This window comes from Loxodonta africana, chromosome 22, assembly GCF_030014295.1.
Source record: "Loxodonta africana isolate mLoxAfr1 chromosome 22, mLoxAfr1.hap2, whole genome shotgun sequence".
Classification (NCBI taxonomy): domain Eukaryota; kingdom Metazoa; phylum Chordata; class Mammalia; order Proboscidea; family Elephantidae; genus Loxodonta; species Loxodonta africana.
This window is the reverse complement of record NC_087363.1, coordinates 13,665,747-13,686,966: the sequence shown is the minus strand read 5'-3', so window position 1 is coordinate 13,686,966 and position 21,220 is coordinate 13,665,747. Positions and strand designations below refer to the sequence as shown.

At 40.3% G+C, this 21,220-nt stretch overlaps 1 protein-coding gene across 9 annotated transcripts in view; it reads right to left on the bottom strand.

Annotated features, from left to right (window-relative positions):
• CFAP20DC (CFAP20 domain containing) overlaps positions 1 to 21,220 on the bottom strand; it is a 269,680-nt gene that overhangs the window by 238,826 nt on the left and 9,634 nt on the right. For 8 of the 9 annotated variants that reach the window (XM_023547565.2, XM_023547569.2, XM_023547566.2 and 5 more), the window contains one exon: positions 16,128 to 16,200. The exons of the other annotated variant lie outside the window; for it this stretch is intronic. In XM_023547565.2, the coding sequence (XP_023403333.1) occupies positions 16,128 to 16,200 (73 nt within the window). The remainder of the gene's footprint in view (positions 1 to 16,127; positions 16,201 to 21,220) is intronic. 9 annotated transcript variants of the gene reach the window in all.

The following is a 21,220-nucleotide window of genomic DNA, read 5'->3' as shown; positions in this document are numbered from 1 at the left end:
TTTAGATTGCATGTCCCTATAACTTGTCTCAAATCATGAGGCATTAACAGTTAAGTTTCATAAATGCAAAAGACTGACCACAATCATAAAGTTTTAACTTATTTCTTTGGAAACTTGTTGGTTACTTTGGTAATGCTCTGTGTGATTAGAAACCTTGTTGTTTCCTTTCTCCTTGGCACATCGCCAGATGATATTTCTCAGCCTCTGATGCAGTTAGGGGGCTGTGTGAGTTCTGGCCAGGGGAATGTGACCCTAAACTCTTCCCATGTGATCCTCTGTGCTCTCACCTCATCTGCCAACCAGATATAGAGGATACAGTGGAGGACCCTGAGATTCTAGATGGAAGATGGAAGGAGACTAGGTTCCTAAATGACTGACAGGGGTGGCAGTGGGTGGAGCCTGCTGCTGACCTTCACTGGATTGTGATGTGAACAAGAAATAAACCTGTATTATACTAAATGATTAGGATATGGGGATTATCTGTTCTAGCAGCTTCCCTGACTAATAAAGTTACATAAACAAGAAATAAACCTGTATTATGCTAAACCATCAGGATATGGGGATGATCTCCTCCAGCGGCCTACCTATATTGTGTAATAAGGTTACACAATATAAAATGGCTTAACAGAAGGTTACAAAGGAAAATGCACTGAGGATGTCATGTATTCGCTTTCAGAATTATTTTAGGACCAATGTTCTAAAAGTGTGGTCCAGAAACCCTTGGTTTCCAAAGAGTGGTTGGTATGGAGACTCCTAAGGGTCACCAGGAGTCCCTGAGCGGTGCAAATGATTAAGGGCTCAGCTACTAACTGATAGGTTGGCAGTTCAAATCCACCCAAGGCACCTCCAAAGAAGGCCTGGCACTCTACTTCAGAAAAGTCACAGCCATTGAAAACCCCATGGAGCACAGTTCTCCTCTGTACACGTGGGGTCTCCACAAGTCAGAACTGATTTGATTGCAACTATTTTACTGGTAAAGATCACCAAGACCCTTTCAGAGACTGTGAAGTCAAAACTATTTTCATAACAGTACTAAGATGCTATCTGCCCTTTTCGCTCACATTCCTTCTCAAGCATACAATGGAGTTTCCCTGAGGTGACAGGACAGATCATACAGATTGAATGCAGAAGCAGATTTGAGAACCCAGCTGTCTTCTATTTAGCCAGACATTAAAGAGATTTTTAAAAAATGTAAAACAATGCTACTTTTCACACTAATTTTTTTCCCTTTGGAAAATACATACTTTTCCAAAAGTAAGTTATGTTTACATGTAACAGATTTATTATTTCTAAATAAATATGGAAGAGCTCACTCATCTATGCCAAGAAATTCGGAAAACAGCTACCTGGCCAACTGACTGAAAAAGATGCACATTTGTGCCCATTCCAAAGATAGGTGATTCAGAAGAATGTGGAAATTATCGTGCAATATCATTACTATTACAGGCAAGTAAAATTTTTCTGAAGATAATTCAAAAATGGTTGTAGCAGTACACCAACAGGGGACTGCCAGGTATTCAAGCCACATTCAGAAGAGAACGTGGAACCAGGGATATCATCGCTGATGTCAGGTAGATATTAGATGAAAGCAGAGAATACCAGAAAGATGTTTACCTGCGTTTTATTGACTATGCAAAGACATTTGACTTTGTGGATCAAAACAAATTATGGATAACAGCAAAGAATGAGAATTCTAGAACACTTAATTGTGCTCGTGCGGAATGTGTACATGGACCAAGGGGCAGTGGTTCAAACAGAAGGGGGGAACACTGCATGGTTTAAAATCAGGAAAGGTGTGTGCCATGATTGTATCCTCTCACCATGCTTATTCAATCTATTATGCTGAGCAAAGAATCCAAGAAGTGGATTATAAGAAGAATGTTGCATCAGAATTGGTTGAAGACTCATTAACAACCTATAATATGCAGATGATACAACCTTGCTTCCTGAAAGCAAAGAGGACTTGAAGCACTTACAGATGAAGATCAAAGACTACAGCCATCAGTATGGATTATACCCCAACATGAAGAAAACAAAAATCCTCACAACTGGACCAATATGCAACAACATGATAAATAGAGAAAAGACTGAGTTGTCAGGGACTTCATTTTACTGGGATCCAAAACCAACACCCATGAAAGCAGTAGTCAAGAAATCAAAAGACACATCACATTGGGCAAATCGGCTGCAAAAGACCTCTTTAAAGTGCTGAAAAACAAAGATGTCACTCTGAGGACTAAGGTGCACCTGACCCAAGCCATGGTATTTTCAATCGCTTCATATGCATGAGAAATCTGGACTGAAGAATTGACTCCTTGAATTACAGTGTTGAAGAAGAATGTTGAATATAGCATGGACTGCCAAAAGAATGAACAGCTCTGTCTTGGAAGAAGTATAATCAGAATGCTCCTTAAAAGCAGGGTTGGCAAGATTACGTCTCACATGATTTGGACATGTTATCAGGAGGGATCAGTCCCTGGAGAAGGACATCACGCTTGGGAAAGCAGAAGTTCAGAGAAAAAGAGGAAGACCCTCAACGAAATGGATTGACACAGTGGCTGTAACAATGGGCTCAAGCACATCAACAACTGCGAGGGCGGCGCAGGACCAGGCAGTGTTTTGTTCTGTTGCGCACAGGGTCTCTGTAAGTCAGAACTGATCCCACGGCACCAAACAACAATACCACTTGCTAATTTGGTAAATACTGCAGGTACAATCTATATAAACAAAAGCCCTTTGAGGACCTGAATAATTTTTAAGCGTGTAAAAGTCCTGAGACCAAAAGAGTTTGAGAATTGCTGTTTCATAACAAAGAAAATTATGCGTATATCTGATAATGATAACATTTTAAACAAAATAAACCCACATGATGCATACATAACATGGTGAGGGTTCCCACTCAAACCTTATTAGCTCCAAGAACACAGTGTTCAGGGTAGTAGGTGCTCAGTAAGTATTTGTTAAATGAATGGATCATGATAATAAATTGGCAGTAGTGGTTTACGAGAGCTATGATAACTGCTGTGTGTGATAACTGTGCGTCTGCAGTAGATCATTACTCTTGACAATTATTCACGATCTGTGAAATGTGGGAGGAATCTACTCCAGCTCACAACCTCTAATGGTGAAGCCAAAGATGGCATAACCAACAGAAAAACCAAACCCACTGCCGTCGAGCCGATTCCGACTCATAGCGACGCTACAGGACAGGGTAGAACCGCCCCATAGAGTTTCAAAGGAGCGCCTGATGGATTTGAACTACTGACCTTTATGGTTAAGCAGCTGTAGTACTTAACCACTACGCCACCAGGGTTTCCAAAGATGGAATAGCTGACTTTAAAGCCACTGATTGGCCAAGGATTATTCTTTCAAATTTTTGAGCTAGAAGATGGACAGACAGATCCTGGTCAGGCAGTGACGGGTATTGGAGTTTTAGTGTCAAAGAGGGATGTACTGGCAGCCATTTTTGCCCACGTGCACAATGAAAAGTCATCAAAGAAAGCCATTTTGTGCATAAAACAAAAGAACTGAGCCAACTTAAAAACAGAAGAGGAGAGAGACTGGCTGCTGACAATTCACCTCCCGTGATGCCCGTTACCAACTTCTGCGGTCGCATTCTGTAAGATCTCCTCACGTTCCTCCAATACATCTCTTTTTACTTCAGATAATGTAAATAGATTTCTGTCCCTAACAACCAAGGGATCCTTAAAAGAAGTAGGTTTTTGTTTGTTTACGTTGCTAACTCTGACCCAAAGAATTTAATTGACTTTGGTCACTTTTAGGAGGTAGGGATGGAAGAAGAGTAGAAATCTGGATTACAATAACAGAATTAACTTTCTGCAACTGAGAGCCAAAGCTCTAGGAGATATGTGCTTTTAAACAGTGTCAGAAGCCATGACTATCAATTTACATTGGATCTTCACCTTTTTCCAGCTCAAGCACTAAAAGCCAGCAAAGATACCAAGAAAAGAACACTGGCCAGGAAGTCAGGAGACCTGGATTTTAGTCCTGGCTTTACTTCTAGGAAACTTTGTGTCCTTAGGAATCTTACATCTCTTTTCGGGGTCTCAAGTTTTCTCTATAATAAATAGAGAGCTGGATAAAATTTGTTGATTCCCTATAGTGATGGAGAATTTGGCTGCTAAAAAAAAATGTTTTTTTAATTTTTCCTAATACATCAATTTCTTGAACATAGGGAATTCATAAATTTACTTCAAATCACTATGTTTATGGCATATCAATAATCAATAATCATATACGGTCTTAAATAACGTTAAAAGATATTTTACTTTCCAAGTTGTAAGTGAATGGCTTTTAATATCTTAGGAAAAAAACAAATGATGGTACCTATGTATAGGAAAGGAAACCCTGGTGGCATAGTGGTTAAGTGCTACGGCTGCTAACCAAAGGGTTGGCAGTTCGAATCCACCAGGTGCTCCTTGGAAACTCTATGGGACAGTTCTACTCTGTCCTATAGGGTCACTATGAGTCAGAGTCGACTCGACGGCACTGGGTTTGGGTTTGGTTTGGTATGTATATGAAGCAGAGCAGCTGCTCCTATTTACTGAAAACAAATGTGACTAATACACAACCAGACTGAGAATTTATCATCGGTGTCATTATTTCAAACAGTTTATTTTAATAGCTTTTTAAGTATGAAATAGATTAAAATATGTATATATACAAAAGATCACTAATGTGTTCCAATAAAAAAGGGAGGCTACTTGGCTTTAATTAAAGTTGTCTTCGGGGAGTTCTATTATGGGCTCGTAATCGCAGTTTTCATCTAAGAGCCAAATGTGGTGGTATTCAGCTTTGAAAACATGAGACCCACAAGCCCATTTTGAGAACATCGGAGAGAACTCCTTTCTCCTTATCTAACTTCTCCTGCCTTTCCCCACTCTTTGAAATAATTATGCTGCCAGCAGAGATGTGCCTAAGAGAAATGTGGTTTATACGTGGTGGGGCAAACAAAAGGTAAATTAAAGCCCAACCACTAGTTTTCAAAAACTGGGGGTTGAGAAAAGGAAAGCTCAGTAACTTTCTTAATTTTCTCACTGCTTCTTACTTTAATTCTTCCTAATTTCCTATTTTTCTCTAATCAAAATACCACACAGGCAGTGTATCAACACATTTAAATACAATAGGAACCAAAAACTAAACCAAATCCATTGCCATCGAGTCATTTCCAACTCATAGTGACCCTGCAGGACAGAGTCGAACTTCCCCATAGGATTTCCAAGGAGTGGCCGATGGATTTGAACTGCTGACCTTTTGGTCAGCAGCTTTTATCCACTGTGCCACCAGGGCTCCACAATACAACATAGCCAGTATTACTGAGGACCCATCAGGCACACAAAATTTTTCTAAGCGCTGCGGGCATCACAAGGGTGAGTAAGCCATAGTCCTCGCCCTTGAGGGTAATCAGCGTCCTCAACTGTGGGAACACTGAGGAAGAAGAGACTTAATGCAGCAGCTGGAAGGACACGGGGAAGACTCATGGACGATATGCCCTTGAGTTTGAACTTAAAAAATAATTAAGGTCTCAAAAGGTGGAGAGATGAGGATTACACTGGATGAAAACTTGTGCCAAAGACAAGAGGGGTGTTCAGCAACCGCCTACAGAAAAGAGGAGAGGAGGAAGAGGAGTGGAATAACAGTTATGGGGGGTGCGGCGACCAGTGACCACCAACTTGGTGGAGCATTTGGATGAGAGAGCTGGGGCTGCAGGCAATCCTGGTAGTTTCTCCTAAGGATGTACGCTGCCTAAGACCAAAATCTAAAACTTAAAACTCAAATAATGACCATTCAAAAAACAAATGCAGGTGTTAGGGTTCCTTACATTAAAGAATTTAAATGGCGCTGAAATGTGCAATGTCAGCTTTAGCTGACTGTGTATACTACCCAATTTTCAAGAGAAACAGAAGCCAGTTCATGTCAAGTAGACTCCAACTCATGGTGACCCCATGTGTGTCAGGGCAGCACTGTGCTCCCCAGGGTTTTCAATGGTGGATTTTTCAGGTGTAGACTGCCAGGCCTTTCTTCCAAGGCACCTGTGAGTAGACTCAAACCACCAACCTTTCCATTAGCAGCCAGGCAGTCATATAAAACTTGCACAGAATCCCAGAATGTATAAAGGATTGCAAAAAGAGACAAGAGTTATTCTGTTTGAAGTAATAGAAGTGACTCAGAACTGTTTAAAAACCAATGGATTACATAAATTTTAAATGTTCTTTTCAGCTTGCTCCAAAACTTCATTTCTATGGACATAAATTCGAAATACGAGTACCTTCGCTTAACCAATTTTCAACCACCAACATCTTCAATTTCTAGCCTCTAAAGAGGTACATACACCACGCTACCAATTAAAATCCACTTAAAGGAGTCTAACAATGCAAGGAATTTAAAATTACTGAAAGAAGGATATTAGTGATCATATGCTATGTGCCAGGTACCACGCTAGGTCTCTGTAGATAATCTCAAGCCCGATGTCCAGTGTAAAATCTGGGCTATACCTTTTATGAATGTGGCTTAGAATTAAATGCCTTGGCCCCTGAAGATCTCTTAGTGATGAACACCATAAAATACCATAAAAGACTTACGTAAAAGTGCTATTGTAAGATGTCTTTGTGATTAACTATATGTATTCCATTCTACCAAAGTTATTTCTGTGAGTCCAAATATTCTAAAATTTTTTTACATTCAAACGAGAAACTCTACAACTTATGGGAAAATTTTTTTTTATGAAAGTCAAGAACTCTAGAGATATGAGTCTCCTCAGAGACAGATTCTCCTTGTATTTGTTACTGGCCAACTTGATCAAAGGCAAATGACTTCATTAAGTTCTCATGATAAACCTCAGTTGCTGATAAGGAACTTACCCCTTAATAAAAATGTCCTAAACTATTACAAATTTTATAATTGGGCTACATAGGTCCCACTGCATAGATTATCCTATTTTGTAGATATTTTTATTTCTTTTCATTTTAAATAATGAAAATAACTAACCACCAGAATAAAAGTAAAATACAGCGAGAGGGAAGGAGAACCAAACCAGAGGAGACTTTTCTCCTGACAATAAAATGTGAGCTAAGTATCACGGCACCCAAGAAACTTATTCTCCCAACTATGTCATATCAAAGAAGGGTGACTGGAGAACCTGTGATCTGCTGTGAATCACCTTTAATCATGCCTGTTAGTGAAGGAGAACAGGGCACAGGAAACAGCAAAGGCCTATTTATTCATTAGAAGTTTACCTGCTTTATCTATTTTTCCCAGGTGCTGTTTCTTCACAGATGAACATTCCTGGCTATCTGTGATTCCACACTTGGCCTGGTTACCTGGAGTTCCCTCCATACTAAACCTTCGAGGCCAGTAGTTCCCGCAGTTGTCTTTTAAATAAATCACTAGCATCCATACCAAAAGAATGGGACTCACTTCTCTTTTCATGTTTATGCTGATGGCTTCTTTCCTGATAAAGAACCCACATGAGTTAACGGTCAAGCAGGCTCCCAGGAAAAAGTCACTTTTCCATTTCTCTTCAAGGACAAATATCATGAAAATTTCACAAGGAAAACAGACACTTTCAACTTGTCTCAAAATGTTTAAACAGCAATTTAAAAAATAAATAGCCCTGAAGGCTTACGTATAACTAGAGATAAAAAATTATGAATTAATATTTACTGTGTACTTTCTGGAAACCCTGGTGGTGTAGTGGTTAAGTGCTACGGCTGCTAACCAAAAGGTCAGCAGTTCGAATCCGCCAGGTGCTCCTTGGAGACTCTATGGGGCAGTTCTACTCTGTGCTGTAGGGTTGCTATGAGTTGGAATCGACTCAACGGCACTGGGTTTGGTTTTTGGTGCACTTACTATTTGGCATTATCCAATTTAATTTACATAACTACCCAATAACCCAATAATAGGTATAAATATCATCCCTATTTTTTTTTATTTTATTTTACTGATGAGGCTTTGACGCACAGATGGTTCAGCAACCTGCCCAGGGTCACCAAGCTCTAAGTGCCAGAGCCAGTGACTTCCAAGCCTATAACCCCCTCCCGCCTCCATCACAAGACCCTGACATATGATGTGGTGATCATTTAACTGCATAGTGCTGTAACAAATGTCTGGCCTTTTCTTATGATTTTACAGAGTAAGAATACTTCCAAATATCTGCACATATGAAATGTATCTTTTGCTGGTATTTTCGCTTTGAGCATGCATCTAGGTTATGTAAAGAGTATCGTAAAAATAATTTATAAAATCAAAATGAACCAAACTAAATCAAGAAGAAACAACTTTTCACCAGACATATGTTTAATAGATAAAGTATACGGCATCTGATGTACACACGTACCACATGTGTTATCTAAAACTTCTACATAAAATCTATTTTAAGGCATGCAAATTTAATATATTATGAAAGTCAATATGCAAAGCACCTTCAAGTGCTCTCTTTACTAATGCATGTAACAAAATATACTGATTATGCAGGTACATTTAACTGAATATAATTAAAATAATGAGATTTAAATACTGATGATTTTAAAAAGAAAAAAAGATATTGGCATTAACCATGAGATGCACTGAAAATGCTAATGAAACCTGAAATGTGATTATTACTTTAGTGTATAACAAATCTGGTATAAAAAAAGAACTATCATTGGTCATTTTCTCCTGGCTCCAAACACATAGTTTAGAGATGTAGTCACTTAAGGACAAAAAAGATCCCACTGAATAAATACAGTAATTCTTTGCAGCTGGATAACATCTTTTGCAAGTAACTTAAAAGCTAGATGGCAACCATTGTTTTCTTCAGGGGAAAGCATCAAAATGACCAAAAAGAAAACAAAGTTTCCACAAGAAGAGTAGCTCTTGGTTAACTGGATACAATCTCAGAAGTTCTCACCGACGTCATTCTGACCTGAAGATAAAAAATTTAGGTCTTCTTCCAACTCTGGAGTCTTTAAAGTGGCTGGAGAAGACTGACACGTGACAAGAAGAGGCCTGCAGCTGTGAGGCCAGATTCACTTTACTCTGCTTAAAGTTCCCAATATCACTGAAGAAGGGAAGGTAGCAGCAAAATTCAACAGGGTAGAAGGGCCTGAACCTTCTACTAATTTTCTTTTCTGATCTTTCTAACTCACTAGTAACAATACTGAAAAGTTCATACGAGAGTTAACTTTCCTTATATCACCTTTAGGCTGAAGTTCTGTTTTGTGGGATGGGTATTTTCCAATCTTCCATACTGCAGACATGGAAAAGGAAGCTTTGAGGTCTACATGGACCTAAACTTCCTAAAATATCTTCGAAAAAACAGTGCTCAGATTCACTCCAATAAATAGAAGAGGAAACTGATAGTCACATAGCTAGGAGCCAGAGCAAAAGGACAAGACAAAAACTCTGGAATGGTCGTAAATCCTAAACTGAATGCTAGGTTAAAATCATTAAACCCCACTCGTATATAATTTCAAATTCTGAACACTGCAATTCAAAGGATCGTTAAAATTTGTAAGGACTTGGGACACTTGTGAGGTCTCTCTCGCTCTCTCAAGCGCTCGCTCGGCCACTAACTGAAATGTCAGTGGTTAGAATCTATCAACCGCTCCACGGAGAGAGAATGTGGCAGTCTGCTTCCATAAAGATTACAGCCTGGGAAACGCTTTGGGGCAGTCCTCCTGTCCTTTAGGGTCACTATGAGTCAGAATTGAATTCACAGCAATGGGCTGGGTTTTAAACCAGAATGAAGGAGCCCTGGTGGCACAATGTTTAAGTGCTCGGCTGCTAACCAAAAGGTCAGCGGTTTGAACCCACCAGCTGCTCCACGGGAGAAAACTGTGGCAGTCTGCTTCTCTAAAGATTACAGCCTGGGAAGCCCTATGGTGCAGTTCTACGCCGTCCTGTAGGGTTGCTATGAGTAGGAACTGACTCAACGGCAATGGATTTGGTTTTTTGGTTTTTTCCACTATCAGATTCCACAAGCTAGCAGTAGTCCAAATGGCTAAGGGCTCACTATGTGAAACTTTCTAGCAGCAACAGTCCCTGAGCCTTACAGGTGAAGAATCTCAACCTCTCCGAACAGCACCAGCTGTCCGACCCAGACTTTCACAGGGCTTTGATCGCATATATTGAAAGAGCACTGGCGGAGCTGAGTGAGAACAAGAAAAACAATGTCATTTCACTAGAGGCACAATAGTACAAACCATCTCTCAGAATTCACGGAGATAATGACAAAATCAGGATCACCCACCCAAACAAACCACCACTGAGTCAGTTCCGACTCACAGTGACCCTACAGGACAGAATAGAGAGGCCCCATAGAGTTTCCAAGGAGCACCTGGTGGATTCAAACTGCTAACTTTCGTTAGCAGCAGTAGCTCTTAACCACTGCGCCACCAGGGTTTCCAAATCAGGATGGAGAAAGGAATTAATGCAACTCAACAATATTCAGTAAAATGAACGTGATTCTTGGAAAAAAAAGAAATTCTAAAATCATTCAATGTGATCTGCAGAATCAAATATAGCAAACGTGGATTTCTATTTCAAGACGCAATGGGTTCTTTTTCAAGAGCTTGGGTTCACGGTGTTCCTTCTGTGTGCCACGTCCGCCCCCAGGCTCGGAAACACCTACAAACCGCACACGGGGCGTGCTAGCTCCCCACCGCGTGGTGATGTAGCACAGAGAAGACCACAGAATGGAAGAAGTCTTTAAAACCTGCCATTTATTAAATCATTTAACTTCAAGTCAAACAGTGAGACACGGGTACTGTGGCTAATACTAATAAGCAAGTCAAAATGAAGGGTTTATTTGTAAAAAGCAAGGGGGGGGTTCTCATTTTTTGTGAGTTCACAATGAGAGAGAGAAACATGAGAGCATTCTGTTACTTCCTTGCTAAACATACTATGTGTCAGCTCAGTGAACACCCTCTTCATTCCTGTGCTGATGTCATGTGTCTGTACATGGGCTGCTCAGGTTACGGAGCTCTGCAGCCACTCTACCCGCAGGAGCAGGATTTTGAATAAGGACAATCTTCAGATGCTAAAAAAAAAACACCGAGGCATGAAACAAAATAAAGAATCAATAAAAAGATAGAATGCTGTTTCTTAGCTTTCATCTAAAAAAAAGTCTAACATATTATCACGTTTGAGGTGCGAAACTAACATATTATCATGTTTGAGGTGCGAAATACTAAAACAAAACCAAGATTTGGGTAAACTTCTTCATGTAATTCTCAGACATTTGTCCCTCGAAAAGGGAACATCTCAGAGCAAGAGACCTTTTCTTCATGGAACACTAATGATAAAACTATACGTAGCAGATACCCCTGAAGCAGCAGCAGAAAGCTTAGCCCTTTCATCTTTGTGAGATCCCAATGAACTCTTCATACCTGCTGTCTGGATATATGCGCCTGTACTCAGAGAGATAAATAACAAAACTTCTGAGGCAGCAGAACATGGTGGTTCAGAGCACAGGTTTTAGATTCAGGCCGAACCCGGAATTCTGGGGCTTGAAGAGTTACTAGCTCTTTAACCTCTGGCAAATTCCTTCGCCTCTCTGGACTTCAGTTTCCTCAGAAGTAAACAGAGGTAATAATTATGACTGCCATATAGGTTTGTTGTGAGGATTAACCCAGCTGAAAACAATTAAAGGGCTGAGGACAATGCCCAGTAGGTAGTATTTACTGGATGTTAGCCATTATTTTACTTTATGTTAATTTTATCACATAATTTTTATGACATACCTGTGAGTTAAACATTGAGTTAGGCACTAACACGCTCATTTCAAAGCTGAAGCAGCTGAGGCCCCAGTACGTTATTTTCCCAAAGCCCACAGAGGTAAAGCAGAATTTGACTCCAGATCTGTCTGGTTCCAAAGCCCATGCCCTACCTTCTACCCAATGCTTAATGTGTCCCCACAGTTCTCGCTCTTACTGCGTCTCAACACTCATCAAGTTATGTTTAGATTGCTTTTTTTAAAAAAAAATAATTTTTATTGTGCTTTAAGTCCACAAATCAAGTCAGTCTCCCACACAAAAACTCATATACACCTTGCTACACATTCCCAATTACTCTCCCCCCAAAGGAGACAGCCAGCTCTCTCCCTCTACTCTCTCCCCTCATGTCCATTCCGCTAGCCCCTAACCCCCTCCACCCTCCCATCTCCCTTCCAGGCAGGAGACGCCCACACAGTCCCAAGCATCCACCCGATCCAAGAAGCCCACTCCTCACCAGCATCCCTCTCCAACCCACTGTCCAGTCCAATCCATGTCTGAAGAGTTGGCATAGGGAATGGTTCCTGTCCTGGACCAACAGAAGGTCTGGGGGCCACGACCACCAGGGTCCTTCCAGTCTCAGTCAGACCATTAAGTCTGGTCTTAAGAGAATTTGGGGTCTGCATCCCACTGCTCTCCTGCTCCCTCAGGGGTTCTCTGTTGTGTTCCCTATCAGGGCAGTCATCGGTTGTAGCCAGGCACCACCTAGTTCTTCTGGTCTCAGGATGACGTAGCCCCGGGTTCATGTGGCCTTTTCTGTCTCTTGGGCTCGTAATCACCTTGTGTCCTTGGTGTTCTTCATTCTCCTTTGATCCAGGTGGGCTGAGACCAATTGATGCATCTTAGATGGCTGCTTGCTAGCGTTTAAGACCCCAGACACCACTTAGATTGCTTTTTAACTTGTCTTTCACTCCCAGGGTAAACTACGTGAGGACAGGGATTGTGTTCTATTCTTTATTCATTAGTCCACCCATCTTCCCACCCACTCATGCATATTTCACAGCCTATTATGTGCCAGGCATTACGTGAGGAGCTGGGGTATCCTGCTGAAGAGAACAGACAGGGTCCCTGTCCTCATGAAGCTCAAAGTCTAGTAAAAAGGCAGATGATCCAAATAAATATGTAATTATAAACTTACACTTGTAATGAAGGGAAAGAGCAGGGTGCTGAAAGAGCTTAAGAAGTGAACCCAATTTGGTCGGGAAATCAAAGAAGGCCTTGCTGAAGAGGGCTACTTAACACGAGATGAGAAGGTGGGGTAGGAGTAGCTAGGCAAAAATCCAAACCAAACCCATTGCTGTCGAGTTGATTCTGACTCATAGCGACCCTACAGGACACAGGAGAACTGCCCCACAGGGTCTCCAAGGAGCGGCTGGTGGATTTGAACTGCTGAGGTTTTGGTTTGCAGCCAGAGGCTTAACCACTGAGCCACCAGGGCTCCCACTTGTGCAAAGGACCCTAAAAAAGCTAACCTGTCATAGGGTCGCTATGAGCCGGAATCGACTCAACGGCAGTGGGTGGGTTTGGTTATATGAGGAAGGGAAAGAGCCATGTGGCTGACAAGTCATGAGGACAGAGTGGTATGAGATGAGAAGGGGGGAGGTGGGAGAAAACAAAGCACACAGGAGTGTTAAGGATTTGGGGGTTTATCCTCAGTTCAATGGGAAATGCAGTTGTTTTTTAGAAACTAGATCACTCTGGCTGCAGTGTGGAGACTAGACTGGGAGAGGTCCATAGTGGAAGCTGGCAAAACCACTCAGAAGCTCTAACGGTAAATGAGGGGAAACGTGCTGGTGGCTGAGACAAGGCGGGCAGTAAGGCTGGGGAGAAGCACACAGATTTAAGGTTTACCGTCCTATGCCCCACGCCTTGCAGCACACCGCATGACGATAACAGGAAGGTAGTAACTTGTGGACCGAATCCATGAGCAAAGCCTCAAGCTAAGCTATTCCTGGTTCTCAGGCATCTACTGACCCTCAGACGCCTGGCCTCCTGCTGAACAGTACAATGGTCCAGTGGGCATGGGAGGTACAAGGTATATGTTGAGGAAGTGATTAATAAATTCATGAACCAGCTGGCAAGGCTCTACTTAGGGAAACCTCTTGATGTGTAAATGTAACTTTGTGAAACAAAACGCGTCTCCCATCCTGACAATGGAAGAATTTCGAAGGGGGATATCTTTCTGCTGTAAGACTTCCCAGGCTTGTTAGAGAAATGTATTATTTAAAATAGCCTAGAGCTATGTTGCTGGAAACACAGTAGAACAGTAAGGGTGCTGAAAGAAGGTCCTTTCATTCAAAAAAAGAAAAAGGAAAAAAAAAAAGCTGTGCTTAAAGAATCTATACTCCTTTTTCCACTTTTTAAAAACATGGTCTCTGTCAGTACTTCTCAAAACAGCAAGATATTTTGATTATCTATTGACAACAAATTCAAATGCAGAGTTAAGATATTTTCTTATATTCTGATAAAACCACAAGGTCAGGACGAAGAATGTCTTTCCCATGTTATTTAATAGCTTCAAACTTTTGTCCATAAGGCTTATTTTGCTAAAACCATGAAACTAAAAACCACTGGGAAAATCCAAATGTTTGTTCAAGTGGCTATGAGAACAGGGGAACCTGCAGATAGAGTCAACATTCAAAATCAAATCATTAATTCCAACACTCCAGACAATGTTTTTCATCCTTAGAAAGGCCAAGAGCATTAATAACAGGGTAACAAAGATGGAGCTGCTGCTCTTACTAGGACTAAGTTAAAGCTAAGACGCTCGTTGATTTCTCAGTAAGGAAAGCTTCAGCATAACATTTAAAAGACTACATTGCCTAGGCTAGGATGATAAACTTAAGCGTTTGAGACACAAACAAAGCTTCAGACAGTCTGCTTAAAAATGGGGGCTCTTTAGCAAAGATTCTGTTCCAAGGTTCGGCCAAGTATCTTGCATACCTTTGTCCGAAAGACTAACTACCAGGGTCCCCACCACTGTTCCTGAAAGTCTCAAGTACAGGTAAGTGACAGATCAGAAGAATAACAGGACTGAACTGGGTTTCTGAATCAGGAGCTTAAAAAGCTTGAAAACAAAACATAATTTGCCTTCTTCTGTTCGGTAGGAAACCACTTTCCTACACTGAAAATAAAGCTTTATAAGGTATTCTCTGTACCTTATCTTTTTTTTTTAGAATATCTTTGGAATCTTGAAACCGCTTTCTTTGCAGAACCAGAAAGAGATACATAAGGATGTCAAATAATGAGATGGTTTTACTACTGTAAGAACTATATTAAAGAATCTTGATGACCACAGCAGACAATAAAAGGAAACCTTAGTAAGAAGTTAACTGAGGTTTAAGGCTGAATACAATAAAGGTAAAAATGTTTCATATATTCTTAACCACTCAAGAAAACAAGATTGTACATTTTTAGCTAAAATTCATATTTAGATAACATATGCTGTGAACAAATCATTCGTATCCTAATTCACATAAACAGAAAAACATACAACTGCAATTTTATGTTATTCTGATTTTATTAAGAAAGCTCTTACTTCAACCGACTCTACGGCACTGGGTTTCTTACTTTCTCTTAGTTTTCAACGGTGTAATTAGTACAAAATTATCTTCATTAATAGGAAAAGCCATCTATTTCAGTAGGGAAAATAAAAGCCTAAATTTTGACCTTGGACAGCTATTAATTACAAAGGAAAATGATAAAATACCATATCTTATGTGTAATGTTTTATTTAAACTGTACAAATTTATTAATGAAATAGAATCTTAAACAATATTCAAGTCTGTATGAGTCTACAAACAAATCAAGTGTTATTTTCATTCTCAGTTATAAAGTATCACACAACAGGCAGCTCAACTGAGTTGTATATTCTCATTTTTGCTAGACAATCTGTTCACAGGTAAGACCATTTAAAACATAAATATATTCCAAGTCTTCTATATGCAAATAGAAATGACCAGTACATCTAAACTAAATACCATTATGAAGTATTTCAATTTTAAACCAAACTCAGTTTTGCATAACTGTGTGAAACGTAACATCGCCCTTCATTTCAACCAAAATCTCAGACTCCTGGATTATTTATTTCTTCACATTATAGGCTGTTCATTGTCAAAATAATCCTTTGGTATGCACTTTAACAGACCAATTTGCTTTCTTCTCCTAGGGAAATGTCAGACCATACTAATATCTAAGAAATACGATTAAATTAGTTTAATTACTTCATGTCGACTTGATAAGTCACTGCTCTTTAATGCAAAAACTGCCACTTGCAATTAATGACTGTTGGTACTGCTCCAATTGATCAAATGTCTAATACACATAAAACATTCAAGCAAGTTCTGTGTATCTTACAGCAATTCAGCGGAGAAGTCTTGTCCCAGGGGTACATAAATCTGAAGCACAAGAAATCTCTGGATCAGTCCAACTAGAAAGAAAGGGATGGAAATATATATTTATATGTCCCAACTACATATACGTGCACATAAACAAACGTAACCACAGGCCATCAACAAGCTGGAGCTTTTAGCATTTCGGTTATATGCAGAACTGCAACAGAACTACCCGTGAGTTACGACCTCACTGTGAAAGCAAAAAAACCGATGAAAATCGAATCAAACTCCAATCACAAATTTTGCCTTTTAAAAATTCCATCTGTGGCCTTGATGAAATTTTTATGAAAATTTAAAAAAACAGTAATTTTTATTTACTATTTTTATGAGGTTACAAGAGAATGCACATTCAGAACTGCATTCAACAGAGACATATAAAATTGCACTACAGGCTTCCATCAGGGAGACCGTAAGACCACGTGGCCATTGGTTTTATTCACTGACAGTTTTAACTGTACTGAACAACTTAATAAAAAACAATAGGTAAAGAAAAACAATTCTAATTATGACAATGAAAACAGAAGGCTTCATGAGCCATATTTAATTCATACGGTTTTAAACGTGTCCACACTGACACAGATGAGGGAGTGTATTTTCACTTACAGCGCCTGTTAATTTAACACATGTTTAGTTAATTTAATGCTCACTAAATAAGAACTGATAACTTTTATTCCTGTTCACCAGATTCATTTGCTTTTTAAAAATACTTGGAGAAAAAACAATCTGTGTGGCACTTCTGATTGCTGAAGTCTATCTACAACTGCTTCAAAATCCACTGGTTTTATCTGACCCGCTCCAGACCCATTCACTTAATTCCTTTCCTCTTAGGTTTTGAACTTTGCTTGATCTCTCAATTACGATGCTCTTAACAGATGTTTTAGTATCACCACCTCCAAAAACATGCCTTTTAGAAACTTTTTTCCTGATGTGGGATTTGGGGGGCAGAAATAGAGATGTCTTGATTTATCTGTGACTGTCTCCTACAAATCTACTAGTGCAGGCCAACACGTGGATAAAAGATCTCAAGGGAGGGAACTGGTCTAAAAAGCTTGCCATTTTCTATTTATTCTGATTTAGCAGACTAAACAAATTGAAATATTTTTAAGTAGTAATATATTTTTGAATAGTCTATACACGGAGCTTCCTCTAGTTCATAATTGCTGTGGTAAACTTGTCCCACACCATTACTAAACAACTTCGGATCCTATGCTTTAGCCTAATTTTAGTTTCTAAGCAACATACTTGATAAAAAAATTGTTAATGTTTCTTAAATCTAAGCATACAGAGATAAATTTTACTTAAAAGCAATAAGCTTATAAATTGCTCCATAGAGCCATCAGTAGTGTAAACAAAGTAATAAAAATAGGGGATAACAAGACCTGACCCTAGAGAATTCTCCCTAGGAATCTTATTCTACCATATTTATGGGAAAAGGTGGTGAGACAACCCATCAGAGTACTGGACTACAAAACCAAAGTGAGATACCAAAACGAGGCCAACTAAAAACACCATCATCAATCAACCTCTGCCTCACATCTTCCATCGATTGGCCTGATGATATTTTTTCCGTTGCACAACGGCCTCTGTAAATACAGCTGAGTGAGCATCAGGATAAATAAAATCCCAGTCTTTAAAAAAACTCCCTAATTTGTGACAAATCTCACTGCATCAGCACTGTTCTCTGCAAACATAAAGAGCTGCACATATGAGGCATTTCTGTATGAACATTTTTAGATATGAAAGATCCCTGCCCTCAAAAAAGAAAGCTTTGTAGTTCAACTTTCTCAAATACAGAAGACCTAGTTTCCAAAAGGCTTCATTTCTAAGATTAAAAGAAGTATGACAATACCATATGGTGATGACTGGACAAAGGAAAAAGTACCTGAATAACGTTTGACACAGACTGATCCTGTGTGTCAGAAATGCTAAACAAATGCTATAGTAATATTTTTTCCAGTAGCCTTTAAATTTAGACTGACTCTTCATGTCTACATTACATTTAAAATCACTTTCTCTAAGTAATGCTGAAAGTGGAACAGCTGTTATTTGAAAAATGTCCATCAAGTACATAAAATTCAGTCTTTTTACTGAAATATGCAGATTTCTGTAGTTTTATGCAGAGACAAACTACTCCTATTTTTTAAGAGGTCAGGCCCTTTTCTCTTTTGAATATTTTAAAGCACATTTAACTGGTAAATGTGTTTTTTTACCATCAGATTTACTAGTGTTACGTTGTCCAAAGAGTTGAGACTAGACCACAGTACAGCCATCCTTTACAAGTGCCCTGGTAAATCTTGACTGACCTTGCTCCACAGTTCCTATCACAGCCCTGGCACGGGCAATACACTACAGTGCACCTCTCTCAAGTCAGCACAGAAAGCAAGAAGCAGTTATGCCTTCATTATGGGCTATTCCATTCTCCTTGGGCAAATTAGAAAATCTCTCTGGGCCCCTTTCTTTTTCATCTGTAAAATAGGGCTAATAATTTAGATCTTTATCTCATGGGGTTGTTTTAATTAAAGCAAGTCACTCAACAAAGATTTTTTGAGCACCTACTACATGCCAGGCTCAGGTGACAAGGCATCTTACAGTAAAGACAGACACGGTCTCGGCCCTCTTGGAACTCACATTCTAGTTCCGCGAAGGTGACAGTCAGGGTACTACGCAAGTATATAACCCTGGTCGTTGGGGTGATGGAGATGATGAATGAAGGTTTTCTTGAGGAAATAATCCTGGAGCTCAGCTGGGAAGAATAAGCAGGAATTGACTAGGCAAGGGGAATGGAGAAGGGAGAGAGGAACAAACATTCCAGGCAGAGGCAATACTCCCATTTTTTGATAAAGGGACATGGCAGACTGGATGAGCTTCAAGGCCTAAAGGGCTGGAAGGACAGATAGAAGGCGGAAAGCAGCAGCAGGTGAGTCTGGCAAAGTAGCCAGGGACCCAATCATGCAGGGCCTTGAAAGCCAAGCAAAGGATATAGGTCTTATCCTAAAGTCAATGGGATGCCACTTATATATTCATTCATTTTTCTACAAACATTTATTGAATGTCTACTATGAGCCAGGCACTGTTCTATGTGAACAAAATAGACTAAATTCTCCACGCTGGCACAGTTTAGTTTCTGTTGATGGTGAGAAAAACAATAAATACACATATACACGTAATATACATAATAAATATACAGCATGTTAGAAGGTGATACGTAGTACAGGGAATTGTAGAATGTGGTAAAAGGGATCAAGAGTAGGAAGAGGATATAAAACGTGGGCTGTAGTTCTAAAGTACAGGTTTGGGTGGGCCTCACTGTGAATGTGACATTTTAGTAAAAGCTTGAAGAAAGGGTGAGAATGATCCAGGTAGCCATTTGGGAGAATGCTCCAGTCAGAGGGCACAACCAGCGCACATGTGCTAGGGTGACAGGGCATCAGGCCATGTCTGAAAATAGCAATGAGACCTGTGAGGCTGGAGCAGAGTGAACAAGGGAAAGAATAAAAGGAGATGAGGCCAAAGAGTTACCAGGGCACCAGACACCGCAAGGTCTTACAGATAATTGGCTTTTACTTTGAGTGAGATGCAGCACTTTCAACAGAGGAGTGACATGATCTGCCTTACTAATTAAAAGGATCACTCTGGCTGCCAAGTTGAAAGCAGACTCAGGGAGGCAAGGTCAGAAACAGGGAGGGTGAGCAGAAAACTATTTAAGTAATCTAAGCATTAGATAATGGTGCCTTGGGCCAGCATGGGAAGTGACTGGAAGTGGTCAGACTCTATTGGAAAGACAGAGTCAACAAGATCTTCCTGATGGATTGAATGAAGTTGGGGGAAAAAAATCATGGTGATTCAAAAGTTTCTGATCTGAGCAAAGGAGCCCTGGTGGCACAGTGGCTAAAGCACCTGGCCATCTGAAAGGTCGGTGGTTTGACCCCACCAGCTGCTCTGCAGGAGAAAGACGTGGCAGTCTACTTCTGTAAAGATTACAGCCTTGGAAACCCCACTGAACAGTTCTACTCTGTCCCATAGAGGTGCTATGAGTCGGAATCAACTTGATGGCAATGGGTTTTGGTTTAGTCTAAGCAACTGGAATGAGAAGTTGCTAACAACTGAGATGGGGCAGTCTACAGGAGAGGAGGGGGGGAAATTTTAGGAATAAAGACTAGGAGTTGGGTTTTGGATATATTGCATTTAAGTTGTCCAAGTAGAAATGTCAAGTAAGGAGTTGAATATACAAGATTGGAGTTTGGGAGAGAGGTCTGAGCCAGAAATGTAAATCTGGGAGTCAGACAGAGATGGCACTGAAAACCATGAGACGAGGGGTAACCAAAGGAGTGAAATGTAGATAGAGAGCTGAGGGCTGAGTCCACAGCACTGCAACATTAAGTTGGATTAGGGAGAAGAGAAAGAACCAACAAAGGACACTAAGGTGGAAGACCAGGGAGTGAGGAAGAAAACCAGGAGTGTGGAGCTTCTGGAAGTTGAGTGCAGAAAGTATATTAAGAGAAGAGTGTTAACTTTCTCAAATGCTGCTGCTGTATCAAGTAAGATGAGGGCTGAGAAATGGCTGTTGGATTTCGGAATTCAGAGCTCAGTGGTGACCTTGCCAGAACACTATCATGTGGGAAGGGGTAGGGGGGTCAAAGTCACTGAAGGATTTTAAACAGAGGGAGTCACGATGAGACTTATTTTTAAAAAGAATACTGCAGTGGGGACAGGGAGGCCCTGAGGGAACCTCATAAAATGACCCATCATCTTCCAGACCAGCTTAACTTGAGGTCAACACAAAGCTTCACGGATGCAGATCCCAGAAGACATACCACTCGATTCACATGCAGTAGGCAGAGAAAACAGTGGTTTCAAACGTGAGTTCCAAAGAGGAAATCCTGGAGATCTTCCAAATGAGATGTTTATATGTGTTAGGGCTGCTTCTCTTACGGGCAACTCTACAACATAACATGTTCCAGGGTGAAGAGTGGCTGGATTTACTTATTTAGCTGGAGTCTCATTACCAAGGCAATTAGCAATTACAACCCAAATTCTACAAATATACTCAAGTTT